General features: G+C 34.1%; 1 protein-coding gene across 1 annotated transcript; it reads left to right on the forward strand.

Moving 5' to 3' along the window:
* Positions 1 to 2,695: 2,695 nt before the first annotated feature.
* Positions 2,696 to 8,175, forward strand: LOC106304687 (truncated transcription factor CAULIFLOWER A-like). Its single transcript, XM_013741085.1, has 9 exons — positions 2,696 to 2,863; positions 3,041 to 3,227; positions 6,082 to 6,160; positions 6,282 to 6,346; positions 6,784 to 6,883; positions 7,053 to 7,094; positions 7,311 to 7,352; positions 7,549 to 7,676; positions 7,804 to 8,175. The coding sequence occupies exons 1-9, from the start codon at positions 2,830 to 2,832 to the stop codon at positions 7,910 to 7,912; spliced, it is 786 nt and encodes a 261-aa protein (XP_013596539.1). The 5' UTR covers positions 2,696 to 2,829; the 3' UTR covers positions 7,913 to 8,175.
* Positions 8,176 to 19,414: the final 11,239 nt, after the last annotated feature.

The raw sequence follows: 19,414 nt of genomic DNA on the forward strand, positions 1-19,414 counted from the left end.
CTGTTAGTCGTCTAAAATATAATGCGCTAGACGACTTCCAGGAAGTCGTCCAGACGACTTCCAGGAAGTCTTCTGGCGAAGTCTTCTTCCATATCAAGTGGAGTCCAAGCCTGTCTTTGTAGAGGAATGATCTATAATAGTTTTGTTTGTGGTCTATTTTTTGATTTGCATGTCTACTCTTTTAGTTGTGAATTTTTTGTAAAATCAGTAATAATTTTTTCCAAGATGTAATATATGTGCTAACAATGTGTTTACACATTTACAAATCAATGAAATAATATACTTCAATAGCCATTTTCTTATCTTTAGATCTCCCATATGCAATAATAAACTCCAATGACCTTCTTCTCATCTTAATAAACAAGAATGTTGGTAGCCTCATATTGATACATCATTTTAAGAAGCATTTTAACCTTTCTTCCAACTCATAACAATAATCATCATTGGTGTCTATAACAATAATACTTAAGAGATGAAAACAAACAATAGTAATTAGTCAAAGCATATCACATTTTTTACAAGTTTGTGTTGAAAAACTCAGTCAAATTTAGTAAAATTAAGGGAGAAACACATATTTTGAAAATATGAGTTTTACATATCTTGAAGATACTTATCACTCTTAAATATACAAGTTATTCAAAAACTAGTGTAGAAGACTTCCACACTATAATTAATGTGAATGTTGGTAACCTCATAAATATCACCAATTAAGTTATAAATTTCATTCAGTAGCCCTAATATTGACTAATATACATGAATTAACAAAAATATTAAAAGTCTTTATAGGTTTAGAGAAAATGAAAGTTTATTAAACATTGACGTATACGACTTTCATGGAGGTCGTCTAGGAAGTCATCCATTTATGTTAGTTTTGCAATTGATTTTTAACTTAGACGACTTACAGGTTAGTCGTCCACCTTTGTTTGATAAAAAAAATCGAGACGACTTACATGTAAGTCTTCTAGGGAAAACGTGTTAGTTTTGCATTTGACCGGAATGTGTCAGAAATTTAACTTTTCTTGGACGTCCAGTAGAAAATTAAAAAAATTAATATTTTGTTTTTTCTAGACGACTAACTTGTAAGTCGTCTTAGGTTAGTTTTGCAATTGAATTATTAAACAAAAAAATTGTTTTTTCTAGACGACTTACACGTTAGTCGTCTCGAGTTTTTTTCCTAGACGACTAACCTGTAAGTCGTCCAAGATAAGCAAGGTTTGACCAGAATCTTAGAATAAAATCCTGGACGACTTACATGTAAGTCGTCGGACGGACGACTTTCGTGTAAGTCGTCTAGAAAAAAATAATATATATTTTTTTTAATTTTCTACTAGACGACTAATTTGTAAGTCGTCCAGGAAAAGTCAAATTTCTGACACATTCCGGTCAAATGCAAAACTAACCCGTTTTGCCTAGATGACTTACGCGTAAGTCGTCTCGATTTTTTTTTATCAAACAAAGGAGGACGACTAACCTGTAAGTCGTCTAGAAAAATTAAATTAAAAGTCAATTGCAAAACTAATCTCTGCATTGACCAGACGACTTCCAGGTAAGTCGTCTGCAGCCAGAAGACTTACCAGTAAGTCGTCTGGACGAACAAATCTGGAAAAAATCTCAATTTCATAGTTTCAACCAGTGAGGTAACTTGTTTAGCACACATAAGTCTTTTCCAAGCACTCAGAATCTCAAACATAAGTCTTTTCCAAGCACCCAGAATCTCAAACAAAAGTGACCCACCAAGAATCACAAGCTTCAATGGCTCTATGAACCATAAAAAATTTAGAATCAAAATCTTGAGATTTTTTTGGATGAATATGGAGAGAAAGTGAAAGAAAAATTGTTTTTAGTTGATAAGAATTGAGAAATAATAAGTGTAAATCGATTTGAGGTGCATTAAGAGTTTTAAATTGGTTGTTCATGCTGGTTGATGTATTGATGACAATGACAATCTTGTAAATACATGAAGATGATGAGGTTGAGAGAGTAAAAATGTCATTTTGAAAAGAAAAAAAAAGCTAATGGCATTTTCGTAAATAATGTGAACTTGTGGGGTGAATATGGCAAAAGAAAAATTCTAAAAAAACATAGATTAGTTTTGTGGTTGACTTCATGTTTTGAGTCAATTTTGCAAAAACCCCGAAAATTATAGAGCAATGCTACTTTTCCTCTATATCTAGGGATGAGAATAGAATTTCTCGATATTTTCTCAAAAAATCTTTCATAGATTCATATGTTAGAGAAAATTCAATTTTATAAGTTTTTTTATTTTTAAAAAGATAAAAAAATAAATATAGAGGTGAGTTGGAGATTTTCTTAGTCATTGGCAAACTTCTATATTCTGTTATGAAATATAAATGTTTAAATATTACGTGAACCCTTAGATCAATACATATATATATATATATAACGTAAACCATTCTGAACAAAAAGAAATTGTAAGTTGTTAGTTGATCTTCTCATATATGTATTAATCTTTTCTTTTTATTCCATTTAAGGGATTGTAAATATTGTCGTTAATGCAAATGATTTGTTTTCATGTGGAGGTTAACATTGTGATAGGTCAAGTTATTTATTAATATTTCATCTTCTTATCTATTCATATATTTTATACCATATGGTCAAAAGATCCAATGGATTGACAGCATTTGTTGATAGAACTTTGATCTTGATAATTACAGGTTTTATATTGAATTGGAACTGGCCAATCTCCGTACAATTAAAACCAGTAATTAATAATAGTGAAGACTATTTCGGACACATCTAGACAATTTTTGTGCTTCCACTTTCCCTAATTGTATCAGTTGATACTTTCTCTCCTTTTTTTTCCTTCAGATGCCTTTGTGTGTATATAGCATATTTATGCAGAGTAAGTTCACACAAAAATAAACTTACATAAACCCCTTGCGTATTTTTTTTTTCTTACTCTACTTTTCTTCTTTATAAGAGAGAATCTAGGGTTTTTGGCCTTCTTATTTCTTTTGCTGGTCAAGATTACAAGGTCTTCTTTTTAACTTTATTTGTTTTCTTGAGGAAATTTTTGAAGAAATGGGAAGGGGAAGGGTTCAGTTACGGCGGATCGAGAACAAGATAAGGAGACAAGTGACATTTTCAAAGCGAAGAACGGGTTTGGTGAAGAAAGTTCAAGAGATCTCAGTGTTATGTGATGCTGATGTTGCTTTGATTGTCTTCTCTCCAAAAGGCAAGCTCTTCGAGTACTCTGCTGGTTCCAGGTTTGAATTTCTTCCTAGACTAATTAATTTACTTCGAACCTTATTTTACCATCTGCTTACTTTTTTAAGACCGCATATAATATTCTTTTCTATCTACACATATATCAGCTTATATTTCATGTTTTGACAGACTGAGGCAAGTGGTAGGTTCTAGCTAGTGGAGATTAATATGAACTTTGGCTGAGATAACTTGATTAAATAGATGAGTTTATAGCTAGCTATGTGTGTGAGAGACATTAATGCACATATTTGCTTCTCTGCTTAATTAGTTTTTGCATCTCTAAGTTAGGGAAGAACATAAAAAGTGAAATATATATCCTATATAAATCAATGAACAGAAGTGAGTATATAGTTTTTCTTTTGTGATTAAACCATAAGTTTGAGAACATGCAGTTCCTTTGATTATATGAATATCCAGAAACATATGGTGGAGAATGTAATAACTGTAAACATAGATAAGTTTACTTCTATTAATTCACGTGTGAGTTTTTGTTCTTCAACCTTATGGAAAATGAGATTTTATAGGAAAAAAATAGGCTAAAGAGCAAATTTGATTTAAAATCTGCAAATGGTTTTTTTTTAGTTCACACCTGTAGGGTTTGGACCAATGAGAGATCTAATGTTTAATTAAAGGTAGATTACTAAGGTTATTACGATCATGTTAGATCGAAGTTTTCTTATTGGGTTTTCTGCGTTTTATTGAAGTTTTTGGTTTTCTGCGATAGATTGAAGTTTATTTTATTAAATTTGTTATCGTTATTTTATCTGACTATTCAGTATATCAAAAAATGAACAGAATTGTTAAATTGTAAGCAGGGGCGGATCTACGGCCATGGTAGGTGGGGCACGTGCCCCATACTATGTTAGAGAACTTTTAATTGGTTGATGTGTTATGGATTTACTTGTTAAGCTTCCTATAGATCGTGCTCCATGTAATCTGTTTTTACGGTAATGCATGGTTTTGATGTTCTCTGCACCTTCTTTTTTTCATTTTAACTTTTTCGTTTTCTTTTTATTTTCCATGTCTATTTATTGCTCAAAATATCTAATTTCCTTTTCTACTCCTTTGTAAAGTAGTTGTGTGTTTAATTTTCTTTATGACCGATTGTAAGCTGTATTTTATTCGTCTGTATTTTTTTGTATCCAATTATTGTTTAGATTTTTCTATAAAGGCCACAAGAAATAGAAATCCTTGAATGATCATAAAAATCAAAATAATAATTAAAAACATTGGAATCCTGGAATGACACTCATACTTTAACAATATTACCAGTAGATTAACAAATAATTTTTGAAAATAAAAATCAATAATACTTAAGTTTGAAAGCTACTTTTTTGTGCGCTAACAAAACAATATTGTTCCATAATCACATTCTAAAATATATTACATCCGTTTCATAATAGATGATCTTTAATTAAGAAAGTTTTTGGTGATTCAAATATATGATGATTTCATATTTTAATATAATTTTTAACTTTGTTAAAAAATTTGTCACCAATAATATTTTTTAGTTTATTTTGTAACTGATTAAATAATTTTTAATTTATATTTTAATATACTTTTTAGGTTAAAATCAAAATTTTAATAATTGTGCATTAACCTAAACTTCATATATTTTGAAACAAAAGAATTATTAGTAAGTTATTAGTTTGGATATTTCATTATGATAAAAAAAATGTTTGTGCCACATACCAATATTTTTTCCGGATCCGCCCCTGATTGTAAGTCCTTTTTGAATCAGTCTGGCGATCTGACATAATCTAGCTAAGCTCAAATTAGAAGGGTAATTGTCCAAGGAGAACACTAGAAATAAAATAAAATACGAAGAGACATATTATGATGACACCTTACAAATTTTCGCAATGTCCTAGGTTCATGTAAATTATAATAGATCTCATCTTTTGATACACGCTATCATTCATTAGTGTAAATGAACTGCCAGTAAAAGAAGTAATCCTACTAAATATAGGAAGAACATATTATATAAAATTTGGTGCAATTGGGATGGATTTCATACTGAAAGTATCTAAATGTACACAAAATTACTAAATAGAGAAACCAAATCTACTATAAATAGCGTGTGCTTTCAGTCATGAGTGTAGTAGTAAACATGAAAGTAGATTTCATTACGTGGTACTGTGTTGATAACCTTTATGATATACAGTGAAATGTTGTTGGAAGCATGACAAGCCTTTGTCATGGAGCTTTGTGCCTTGCTTTGTCTTTTTCCTGGTTCAACCTAGAATTAACCTCGATCTTCACATGAAAATATATACACCCCGATGATGTTACTTTTATAGCTTCTGAGCATTAAGTAGTATGTCCAAGAATAAGTATTCTTGCAAAAATGTTGCAAGATTTTTTTTTGAAGTTTGATTTAATTATTGTTTTAGTCTAAGGAATACTGTAAAATAGTGATAAAATCCCGTGTGTGGTACAGTTGTATTGAGTATAAGGAAGGACATACTAAACTCGTTTGATTTCACTTTGATTAAACTCTGCGTGTAGGCTACATAGTCACTTATGCCTAGGATTTGAGTCTTTACCCACAGTAGGTTTGTGAGAAACCCTTTACTGAAGGTCATGTTCTCTCTTCAATTTAGTAGGGCGCTTCGACGAATATAAATATCCTGTTCTAAATCCATACATATATAGTATTTAGAATGTATGAAATGTAGATATGAATGTTCTCAATATATAGCACTAACCATTATATGTGTGATGCATATGATCTAGAAATGTCTATATGTACACACTAAAGTAAAAAAAAATAATTATTCATCATGTTCAGTATGATGTATGATGATAGTATGTACATCAAGTATTCATTCAAGTTTAATTAAACGATGTTAGCATGGAAAGCATTCTTGATCGATATGAGAGATGTTCATTCGCCGGTCAAAATATTCCTACACCAAGTTTGGAGTCACAGGTTTAAGCACATAAATATATATTACATTTTTGTTTGATAAGTATTACATATGTATGATGAACAATTGTTTGTTCCAAATTTTGCTAACTATTGTTTGTCTAATTTTTGTTGTTGTTCGTAGGGTGAGTGCTCAACAGAATGTTCGAAGCTCTTGAGGATGATTGATGCTATGAAAAGAAGCTTAAGGTTGGAATTTTTTTAAAAAATATTTAGCTCAGGTTCATCCATATATAAATTACACATGTTATTGAAACCAAATTACACTTGTTGATCTTCTTCTTATTTGATTTCAACCTGGCTCTGATACCAATTATTGAAACCAAATAATATGATCGTAACTCAACGATCAAAAACTCAAGAATTCAAACTCAAATTTCTTATTGCTTAAAAAAACTTATCACAAAACTAAAGCTCACAAATCTCAAGCTTTATCACATCATAACATCTCTTTATATAGTTAACCTAATTTCTTAAACTCATTAGTAAACACAATAGGATAATTTCCTAAACTCATTAGGACAACTTTATGTTAACTTCAAGCTTAAGTCAACACATGTTTCTAATATTATACAATATAATAAAATGCATCTTCATTGATTAATTTGTTTACTTCACATAACAAGGCACTTGAAAGGAGAAGAGGTTGATGCTCTAAGTATCAGAGAGCTCCAGGGTCTGGAAGTGCAACTTGATACTTCCCTCAAGAGAATTCGCTCAAGAAAGGTTATTTATCTGTATCCATAAAAGCATTATCTTTCATCTTGTATGCATGGATCATTTGTACAAAAGTGCGTCTAATAATGTTCAGTATACATGTGTATGCATTTATTTACACATAAATATAGATATACAATATCTAATTATGTAGCTTTGTTTTGGTTTGGGAGTACAGAACCAGCTCATGGTAGAGTCCATAACGCAGCTCCAGAAAAAGGTAATATACTGGTTTACAGAAAATAAGTCTATGTTATCTGTTTGTACCAAGCAAACGTCTTTGAGTACCTGCCGGTATTTTCTTGGCTATTTGGTTTGTACAAATCAAATTGCTTGGACTATATATGAGAAACAAGAATCCAGATTTAAGATCTAGAGCACTTGAGCTCCAACGAATTTAATATATATAACTCTGTGCGATCTTTTGCTGGCATAGGAGAAGGAACTCAAAGAACTGAAGAAACAGCTAACAAAGAAGGTGAAACGGATGTCATAATTTTTACTATACATATATATAAGTGGTTTTGATTCTATCTGATGTGAAGTTTAAAGGTTCAGTGGTCAAGCTAGATTTTAGTCTAAATCTCCGGATTACCTATACTTAATTTATGTTAGAATGCTAAAAAAAATACAAAACGAAAAGTATTGACTATAACTAGTATTGAGCTTGGCAGGTTGATCAAAGAGAAGACATTGAGACTCAAAACCTCAGCCAAGGGTTAGCCTCATTGGCAACGCCACCATGTGAGCCACCGCACCCGTTGCCCGAACCAATATCTCCCAATCCTCCTTTACCACTTGGGTACTATAATTTTTAAAATTTTATATATATATTGATTTCACTTGGCTACACGTATATGAAATTACCATTGCAATGTGTTGATTTTGATTAATAATATGGAAATTAATTAATATCATGTCACTTGTAGGAACATCTCGCAAAGGAATGAAGTTGGAGAAGTAGATGGTGGAACCCTAATAATTCGACCGACGAATACAACATTGCCGCACTGGATGCCCCGGGTCACTGGAGAATAGAGGTCGAAAGGCCATCTTTGGTTTGTTATTTTCAGTACTTATTAGTATCGTATCTAGTAAGGAAATAACTTCTCGGTTTAATTAGTAGAACCAAACCGAATATCAGGAACTATTTTCGGTTATGTTCCTGATATTCGGTTATGGCATTCTAATAACCAGCATAAGTAAGATATCCTAAAGTTTCAAACTTCGAAACGAATTTATTAAAATTGTATCTCGAATGTGATTTTGTATTCCTTCTGTTCTGAAATGTAAGATGTTTTGGGAAGTACACACTTATTAAGAAAATTATTTTTTATCTAGAAAGTATCGTTAAAATTAAAAACTACTCAACCAATTACAAAATAGAACTATTAAATTTGGTTGGTTATATAGTTTTTGATAAATTTAAAATTACCTAGAAAGTTCTCGATGAGAACATCTTATATATTGGAACATAAAAATTATTCTAAACATCTTACATTTCGGAACAGACGAAGAGAGTATATTTTATCAACGATTATAGCTTATATTTTGTGAATTTATTTGTGTGATTAGCATGCTATATAATTGGCATACTATAATGTATATATTACACAATAGTATAATCTAATCAGTTTATATCAATAAAATCTATATTATTCATTTGCTATGTCCGTTTTAGTAACTGCTAAAGATAATACAAAAGAGAAGGTGAAGAAAAGAAATAGAACAAGAGGAGGAAGGGGAAAATAAGAAAAGAAAGAGAAAGAGAATGAAGAGGAGGAAAAGGAGTATGATGATGAAGTGAAGAAATGAATAGGGAGATGGGGGGAGGGTAAGAAGGGGGGAGGGGAATATAAGGAAGAAAACGAAAAAAAGAAAAAAAAAAATCAAAGAGAAGAAGCAAAATGTTATAATATACTATATTATTTTTATAAAACAAAATAGTATACTATACTATTTATAATATTTTATATATTAATTAAGAAGCATTACGACATTTTTTTGTAACCACGTGTCATCATTAGGAAATCCTTAGAAAATATGTTGGTTCATCTAAATATATATTATACTTTTTATTATACTAATTATCAAATTAATTTGTAATAGTACAAAATAATATTCTCAATTATTTCCTAAAATTAAATTACAAAATTACCTAATATGATTAACATATATACTACACTTAATGATTATGAATAATAAAGATTTGATAATAATTTTTTATCCTCCCTCATTTTTATTTAATTTTATATTGTTGAAAGAAATTAAACAGCCATATAATTTAAAAAATTTAGATTTTTTTATGTGTTATATTTTAAATTTCTTAAAACGAATAACTTACTAAAAATGTTAAAAATCTCACATTAAAAAATTTGTGATCAGTGGCTTAACTTTTTTTTTGTTATAACAAGATATAAATATTCATGAAATCGTATTACTATGAAGTCTCAATTAATAGATATTCATATTAGATATATATATTTATCTATTTTTATATTGTTGAAATTAAACTATATACCATATAAAAATACATAAACATGTTAATTTTAAAATTTTCATTGAAAAGTATCGAGACCTTAACATTTTAATTTTGAAATTTGAATTAAAAAAATATCACATTGAAAATTTTGTGATTAATTGTTTTAATGTTTTGGTTACAACAAATATACAAATGTTAATAAAATCATATGAGTAGGAAGTCTAAACAATAAATATTTATATTAAAATATATTATTTATCTATGTCAATATCATTGAAATTAAATTATATATCATATAAATAAATAAAATAATTGTTTTGATTTATTTACCAAAAACATATTATAAATAAACAAGTGGTATACATTGTTTTGATTTATGTTCTTACTCTAATTTAATTATATACATAATACATAAATTAACAGAAAATAAATAATAATTATGTAAAAATTATTTGTATATAATGTTTATCCCGCGTAAGGCGCAGATCTTACCTTAGTACAATATAAATGAGTATGTTAGGATGAGGAGAATAAGAACGAAGAGGAGAAAGAAAAAGAGTAGAAAGAAAAGAGAAATGAATAAGAAGATGAAGCTGAAGATGAAGATGAATATGAAGATAATAAAATGTTATAATTGGAAATGTATTTTATTCTATATAAATAATATATAATATAATAAAACAAATTTTATGTATTCTAGATATATATAGCCGTTTAAGAAAAAGCAAATTACGTAAAAACGTAGACATGTTTTTAAAATATATTTATTTAGTTTCAGAAATTTTATTGAATAGATTGAAAGTAAATAACTTGAGCAGGGGTGAATAATTGTAAGGATTTTAACATAGACAGAAAGAAAAATGATTGCATTACTCTTTAGGACACTTTTTTATCTTTTTTGACATTTTAGAGCACAATCCGCTGGAGGTACACTTTCAAATAATCCAAGGGAGATGTTGGACAGATATGCCCCTTTGTCCAACGAAAGTACAAAGAAAAATATATTTATTTTTATTCAGTTTAGTTAGTAGGCATAATAGTTAGTTTCTTTTTTTAGTTAGGACTTACCTTCTAACATTAATATTTTATTTGTTTTTTTTTCAATTTTTTCTTTGTTTTATTTTTTTGCAAAGTTCTTATTGTTTGTTTTTTCTCAAAGTTTAAGATATTTGAAGAAAATATAATCATGACAGTAAATTGTAATTTGTTTTTTTCTCTATATTTTAACATCCATATTCATATATATATTATATATATATTAACAATTATATAAAAAAAATGTATAGACATAAAAACTATGGACGGAAATTTGTGGACAAGTAAGAAAAATACATGAAAAAAAAAAGATGTGGACATGGATAGATACAAAAATACAAAAACTCTTTTAAGAAGTTTCATGGATGTGTTTTCGTTGACAACGTTCTTATATTCTCAATCATCTATAAAAATGTGGATATGGACACTTGGATAATAAAGTTATAAACTATATGTGGACATGGACATCAAAACTGGACACAGACACTAAAACGTTAACATCCATACTTTCCCTAAGTTTGGTCTATAGTAATTACATATGTTGACATAGTTATGAAATACAAGACCAAATGAAAGTAGATAAACCACGTTTTGGAGTCTGGATAGGTGTTGAGCTGCATCATCCATAGACTCTTAATGGGTGGGAACAAGATTGATGTTTAGGAGATTGTTGTTGTGGACTACGTCATAGACTCTTGATGTGGTCATGTAGTCAAAATATCTTGCTGCATCATCCATGGATTCTTGTTGTGGTCATGTCAAGTTTGGCCCAAAAATCCATCTAGTCATATAATCAAAGTATCGATTCAGAGCACTAGTTGTAGAAGACCAAAAAAAAAGATAAATAAAGAATTGTTTTAATTAAAGTCAAGAGCTTTTACTTCTCAGTTCTCTGATACAAAGAAGAAGTGTTCAACATTTAAATCTCAGAAAGATTCTGATAAAGAAAGGAAGTGATATTGGAATCTGTAAATTTCAAATTTGAGCTCTTTGTATAAAAAGAAATGAAGCTAACCTTCACACCACGAGAGCTTGTCGTCTTCTTTTCCACAATAGAGGCATGACCTATTCGTCGCCGCGTCATCTCCGCACCGGAGCTCAGATCTGCTGGCCGTCCTGTCATCCTCTCCACAACGGAGCTTGGACATGCTCGCCGTCACGTTGCCCTCTCCACACTGGAGCTCTCAGATCTGTTCATTATCTCTCCCATCCACAAAATCTCAGAGATTCGATCCAATTGGAAAATTACAACACAAACAAGAAAAACATAAAAAGTTAGGGATTTCGAGAACTGTTTAAAGTCAAAAAGATTAAAGAATTCAAAATATAAACCTCTGTTGTCGATCTGCGGTGAAGAAGGTTGACTATTGAGGTTCCCTTTCTTCTTCGACTTCGATTTAGCCATGGTTTCTCGAAGCTGAACGAGGTTCGGGGATAGATGATGAAAGGGGATCGTTGCAATTAGGGTTTGAGAAACTATGAAAGTGATTTCAATTTTTTGTCAATATGAGAGATAATGGATGAATTGTATTTTACTATATTTCTTTAATTGAGATGTGTGTCCAATTGGACGAATTGTTGTTTTAGTTAAAATAAATTTAGTTACGAAAGAAGGAATGTTAAGAAGAAACAAAATTGGGGGTATAAGAGACAATCAACACAGATAAAGTGTGCCTCTAGCAACATCTGTTTAATTGTGTAAATTGAAAGTGAAAATGTGTCTTAAAGTGTAAAAAATTCAAGAAAAAGGAGAGATATAGAAGACTGGTCGATTTGCTTCCAAAATCTATTTTCGTCCATAATTCAGTTAATATATAACATATTCTAGCTATTAGGTTGTTATGTGTATAGAGCTAATTAAAGTTTTTCAGGTTATATGATACAAATTCCGTAAAACATAACAGATTGATACTTGTTTTTTAGTATTATATCGGTTCTTAAAAATTCAGTTTTTAGAATTTTTACTCATTTTCTTTCGTGTATTTATGGTTTTATATCTTTTATTTTAATTCTAAAAACTCCTACTACAACCTATTGTTGGAATCGCTCTTATACTACTCCTATTTTTCATAGATATATTTTTAAAATACATTTATGTTTTATTAATTACATCTATTTGACCAATAGTATTTAAGATAAATAAAATTATTTATAAAATTAATACAATTTTCTATTAATATTAAGTTGAAAATAAATATAATTTGAAAATGAAATTTTAAAATGATACTTTTGTGTAAAAAATATTAAAATGAGATTTAATAAACAAATAATATTATAGTAAAAGCAAGAACCGAAGAGAAAAACAACTGAGTCGCGTACATTAGGATTCATAATATAGATTTTCTAAATAAAAGTATATAAGCTTTGAAGAAACTTAAAATGGCTATTAGAATTTACGATGGCGGGGTTAGATTCAGTTTCTACAATTTAAACTGTATATTGCATATGAAATTTTTATTAAACACGTGAAAATTCCGAGACTTTTGAGAAAATTTTCCGAGAACTTGGCAAAATTTCAGTAAACATATGAATTTTTCCGAATATCTTTTTAAATTTTTTTATATTATCCGAAACATACATGTTAGAGAATACAAACAAGTACCGAAACAAGTTAGGTTTTGTTTCAAAAACGTATGGAAACAATACAGTATAAATATGTTACAAATAACAATTGTCCAATACTCTTGTGAAAATTTCCGAAGTTTTGTTCAGTTTTTGAAGATTGAGTAAGTTTCCAAAAAATCTTTTTTTTTTTAATGAATGTTAATTTTGTATTCATCAAAAAAGACCTCTTTACATCAAGTGCATCCTTGTATGAAAGATTTTACTAAAATACTAGATCTTAGACTATTGTAACTTTAAGCTATTCACAATCTTGTAACAAACCAAAATTGTAACTCACCTTCCATGCCTCTTATTCCCTTCGATCTCACCAAGCTAAGTTTATTTCTCACACCCTTATCAATCATCTTCTTCAGCACTTCCATGGGAATAAGTTTATTACCATGTTTCAATTTGTTCATGTCACACCACTGAGCATACATAGCAGCCTGGAACACATACCTTATGCAAAACAGTTTCTTTTTCTCCATCTTCCTATCAGAAATCAACTGCAGAATGGTAGCCCAACTAATTGTATAAGAGTCGAGCAAAATCCCTTTAGCGAGATATTCTCAAATCTGTGAAGAGTAAGAACACTCAGAAAAAAATGATCCCTCGACTCCGCTGCTTTCTTCCATAATACACAAGTTGTATCAACTCTTTAACTCCACCGCGAGATTCTTTCCATAGTGGAAAGCCTATTCAGTGTAGCCAACCAAGCAATAAAAGCATACTTTAGAGTAGCTTGAGAAAACCAGATACCTCTAGCCCAATCACAATTTGCCTTGGTGTCTCTCAATATACTCCAAGTCTCATGAGTCGAAAAATTTCTTTTATAACCTGACTCTCTTCTCCACAAGGTAACATCCTCCACCAGATGACTCAAGTTTCCTTTTACTCTATTTAAGTCAGCTTCAATGTCATTCAACAGCTCCGTACGATTCCTTCTTCTTCTCCGGTTACACGTGATTGCATCCTCCATAGTAGATTCCCTTCTAATTCCGATGTCTATGATGCCTCTCTCCCCCAGTATATCCGAGAGAACACCTCTTTCAGACCATCTATCATACCAGAAAGAAGTATGTCGACCATTCCTAACTTCTTTCTTATAAAAGCTTTTAGCAATGTCTCTCAATTTGAACATCTTTCTCCACATCCAGGATCATGTTTGCGTTTTCATATTCACTTCCCATAAGGTTTTCTTCTTCAGCAGATTGACTCTTATCCATTTCTCCCATAATGATTCATCCGAGAGCATTCTCCATACTAGTTTCAGTCCATAAACCTTATTTACTTCCTTGAGAGCTCTTATTCCCAACCCACCTTCACTAGCTCTTTACCGTACACACATACGTCCAAGCGACTTTAGCACCTGTTGATTTAAGTTCAGGCCCTGACCATAGAAACGTAGAGCACAATTGTTCAACTTTAATACACTGGCTTGGTAAACAGAAAACAGCAGCCCATAATGCTCATCAATATTGTTTTTATCAATTGCAATCTTCCTACATAAGATAAGAATCTACATGTCCAAGTGTTGATCATATTTCTTACTTTTTCCACCAAAGACTAATAATCTTGCTTTCTCATAGACTAAGTCATAAGAGGAAGACCTGGATATCTGACTTCAAAAGGGAAGTTTGTTAGAATTTTCCTCTTCTCATCTACGGAAACCCCAGCCATGTATATCGTGGACTTCTCCAAACTAATTTTCAGTCTTGACCAGACTGCAAACCCATCAAACACAGATAAAGCTCCTTCGACTGACTCTTTAGACCCTTCTACAAATACCATTAGGTCATCAGCGAAACAAAGATGGGTAAGAGAAAGGGAGGAACAACGCGGGTGAAACTTGAACTTTTTCTCCTTTACAGCTTTGTCTATTTTACTAGACAAGACGTTCATACAAATCACGAACATGTAAGGAGATAAAGAACATCCCTGTCTCAGACCCCTACCACTCTGGAAATACCCTGCTAGATCCCCATTTACTTGAACCGAGAATGAAGGACTAGTTATACAAAGCTTTATCCAGTGGATGAACTTCTCAGGAAATCTCAACGCCGCCAAACTCTTCAGAATAAAGCTTCACTGAACATAGTCAAACGCCTTGAATATATCGATTTTCATTACACATCTTGAAGAAATTGATTCCTTATGATAATCCTTCACTAGCTCTGAGACCAGTAACACATTCTCCATAAGAAGTCTCCCCTTCACAAATGTTGACTGGTTCTGAGTAATTGATCCTTGGTAGCAGCATCTTCAATCTATTTGCTATGATTTTGGACACAACCTTGTATAGGACGTTGCAGCAAGCAATCGGTCTATAGTCTCTCATCTCCAAATATTCAATTTTCTTCGGTATCAAAGCAAGAATTGTGGAATTTACTCCCTTAGGCAGAAACCCATATCTGAACACCGACGGAATCGCCACTGTGAAATCTGTAGCTATAAAAGGCTAGGATGTTTTGAAAAACTCACATGGATATCCATCAGGACATGGTGATTTGTTAGCCGACATAGAAAATAGCACTTTGTGAATCTTTTCCTCCTTAGCCTCAGCCTCCAACATACAACAGTCCCCCGGAGTACATCTAGACTCCAGCAAGTCATGTTGTTTTTCCTCTGTAGTTCCTTGATAATCCGTAAGCTGAAGATTCATAAATTCTGAGAAGAATCGCTCTGCCTCCTGTTTAATATCATTCTGAGTTTTTGCAATGTTACCATCCATACATTTGATTTCCCGAATAGTATTTCGAGCTTGTCTCGTTCTGATGGCACGTCATGTTATTCTGATCACCAACATCCAACCAATGTAACTTTTCTCTTTGTTTAAGAAAATCCTCGCAAAAAGGCGATTTCTCTCTCAGGCACTTCTACCAAGGAAAGTCTTTAACCCCTGGTTTATCCGAAGTTTCTTGAGTTGACTTTCCCTCTTTGGTAAAATCTCACCTACTACTTTTAGTTATTTCCATTGGTCAAGAGCCAGTACTGGTGGTACTCGTTCTTCCCCACCGGGTTCTTCCCCCGCCTTGCCGGAGGGACAGCCGTCGCCGGTCTTTCTTCACTCCAGGCCATCAGGGATAACAATGGATAGCATCACTAGGTCTTCTCAGATGTTAATGGTACTCTCCAGCGGCGCTAAAGACCAACTCTGGTTCTGTTTTTGAAGATAAAAAAGACAGCTACTTGAAGTTACCACCCAGTGTGGATCTGTTACGTTTAAAGCTACCCCACGAGGATCTACAGTTACTTCAACGAAAACAATCTGCTACCTTGTGTAGCTCTGTACCAAGTTAATCCGAGATCTTCAAAAGAACACGCCAACACCATGTCTTACCGCCACTCCAGAAACGAAAAAGGGAAATGGAAGGAGGACCGACTTCCCCCCAGGAAACCTCTAGTCAAAATTCCGGAAGCTAATGTGTCGGACCTCATAGATCGACACAAACTTACTCTCATTGGTAGAGTCACTAATGCCTCAGTTCAAAAGACCAAAGCCTTGGTCGACTTCTTTCTCCAACACTGGAGTGTAGTTGGTAGAATCACCGGTAGAGATCTGGGACCTTATCTTTTTGAGTTCAGTTTTGATTCAGAAAAAGACCTACAGATCATACTCTCAAAAGCCCCATTTCACTTTAAGAGATGGATGGTTATTCTTCAGCGCTGGGAGCCTGTTGTGTCTGATACCTTTCCAGCGCGTATACCCTTCTGGATCAACGTTCATGGAATCCCTCTACACTACTGGACGGATGGAACCATCGAGGCTATAGGAGCCCCTCTAGGCCTTATTGATGCTAGGGTGGTCGACAAGGCTAGAATGAGAGTCCAAATTAACGGCCTGCAACCCCTTGTAATGCGCATGGACATTGAACTCCCCTCAAAGGAGGTTGTTGAGGTGGAACTTGAGTATGAAAAACTCAAAAAACATTGCTTTCGTTGCAAGTCACTCTCGCATGAGGAAGATGACTGCGACATCAACCCTCCAAGGCATCACTATGAGGGAGATAGAAGAACAAACAACATCTCCCAGCAAAACACTCTTGAGAGAATCGCAGAAGGTAAACAGCGCCAAGCAGATAGGAAGCAGTCTCGGCTACAACAGAGACCTTACAACACTGGAGCTCGTTGGCCGAACTATAAGGAGACCAATTCTAGGGGAAACCGAGATTCCTATCGGGAGGCCATCTCCAAAAACCCCTCTGAAAACAGCTCTGGATATGAAGAAAACCGACGTCGATATGATGATCGGTATGAAGAAAGGAATAAACAAATCTCAAGGACCCCTGTGTATGTAAGGCGGTCCCCAACGATACGTGGCTCACAAGGACCGGCATCTGCTATCAATTCGAACCAAGCTCGGTCCCTAAATGGTAACGAGAAGAACAGAACCCCTCCCTCGAGGGAAGCTAGCTCAGTGTCAAAGAGCTCCCCACCAGCGAACCTTGCTCTGGTTCCACAAAGGAATAGTTTGGTCTCCCGCTTGTCAGACCCCAAGTCGCTTAGTGTAGCGAGTGCAGAACGTCAGTCTGCTAAAGAGAGACTCTCTGTTCAGACACAGAGGCTGAGTACCTCTGATCTCAGGGACTCGCTCTCAGGGTCCAAACGTCAGGATCGTGAACCTCATAATGGGGAAGATGAGCCGACAAAGGAGATCAACAACTTCACCATTACTCGACCTTCGAGTTCATCAATTTTTGATTCAAACAGACTGGGCCCTGGAGACCGCTCACCTATAAGGACCCTCAGTGATGATAGAGTACATGTATCTCTACGCTTAGGAACCCTGATCTCTGAAACTGAAAGCGAAGACTCAGAACCTTCAGACCTCCCCACTCTCACCAAAGCAGAAGGCAAAAGGACAATGTTGAGGAGTCAATCTAAGAAGCGTGGCCCTCGCAGCCCGCTACAGGGGACTTCTGTCAAGAAGAGACGGGTCACTAAGATAAGAGAGTCTCCGCGCAGGAAACTAATGATGGATGCGATAACTGCAGGAGGACGTGGATTATCTGGAGTCTCTCGAAGCACACCAGTACCACGCGGTAAACCTACCACTCGAAGTACAACAACTACTCCAAGGATCATCCCAGCTACTGTGAAGAAGAGGAAGGATTTTCACCTTCCTCCAAAGTCTCTTCCATAGCGTGTGTAAGCTGGAACTATCAAGGAATTGGTCCCATCCTGACAGTCCAGCGTATCAAGGAGTTCCGCAAACGCATCTCCCCTGCGGTTCTCTTCCTTATGGAAACCAAAAACCAAGATGAAGCCCTCTTCAAGCTGTTCAGGAACTCGGAACTCTCAAACCACTTCACGGTTCCTCCAATTGGACTCGCAGGCGGTCTCTCTCTGTCCTGGAAAGACGATATACAGGTTGACATTCTCTTCTCCTCTGCTAATATCATTGATACTCGTATTGAGGCGCACGGGACTTTCAGTTTTGTGTCCTTCATTTACGGGGCTCCTTTAGCTGCGAATCGACCAGCCTTCTGGCGGAAATTAATGGAGTTAGGTGAAAGTAGAGACGAAGCTTGGCTCATCGTGGGAGACTTTAACGACCTCTTGGACAATTCTGAAAAGGTGGGAGGACCGGCCCGGTGGGAAGGATCCTTTCTATCCTTTAGAAGCTTTGTCTCCCAAATGGGTTTGTGGGATCTCAAACACTCTGGTAACCACCTATCTTGGAGAGGAACTAGATACACCCATTTCATCCAGTCGAGGTTGGACAGAGCAATGGCGAATTGTTCCTTGTTTGAACGATTCCCGGCTGGTCGGTGCGAATATCTCCGTTTCGAGGGGTCGGATCACCGGCCGATTGTTGTCCACTTTGATGTGTCCCGGGAAAAGAGGAAAGGCCTTTTCCGGTTTGACCGCAGACTCAAGGATAAGCCGGAAATCAGACAACTGGTCTCTCTCCACTGGAAGAAAGTAACGCCAGAGACAGTGCTGGAAAAGATCTCAAGAATCCGGTATAATATCATCCTCTGGACTCATGAACAAAACCTAAATAGCAATCGTGTTATTAGGTTGGCGCAAAGTGAACTTGAGGAAGCTCTCTCGAGCTCCACTCCAGACCCAGAAGTCATCGCCACCATTACTGCAACACTAGAAGCAGCATATAAGGAAGAAGAACTGTATTGGCGCCAGAGGAGCAGGATCCTATGGCTCCACAATGGGGACAAAAATACTTGTTTCTTTCATGCCTCTACTAGGGGAAGAAGAGCTCGAAACAAAATCTCGGTTTTGGAAAACTCTGATGGAAAGGCTGTCTACAAAGAAGAAGAAATCGTCCAGGAGATCACCAGCTTTTACTCACAGATCTTTGAGGCTCAATTGTCAGATTCATCTTCGATCGTTCAGGAAGGGATCTCCCCCGCTGTCAATGCAGAGATGAATCAGACACATATTGCCCCCCCCCCCCC

This window comes from Brassica oleracea, chromosome C7 (genome assembly GCF_000695525.1).
Source record: "Brassica oleracea var. oleracea cultivar TO1000 chromosome C7, BOL, whole genome shotgun sequence".
Lineage (NCBI taxonomy): Eukaryota > Viridiplantae > Streptophyta > Magnoliopsida > Brassicales > Brassicaceae > Brassica > Brassica oleracea.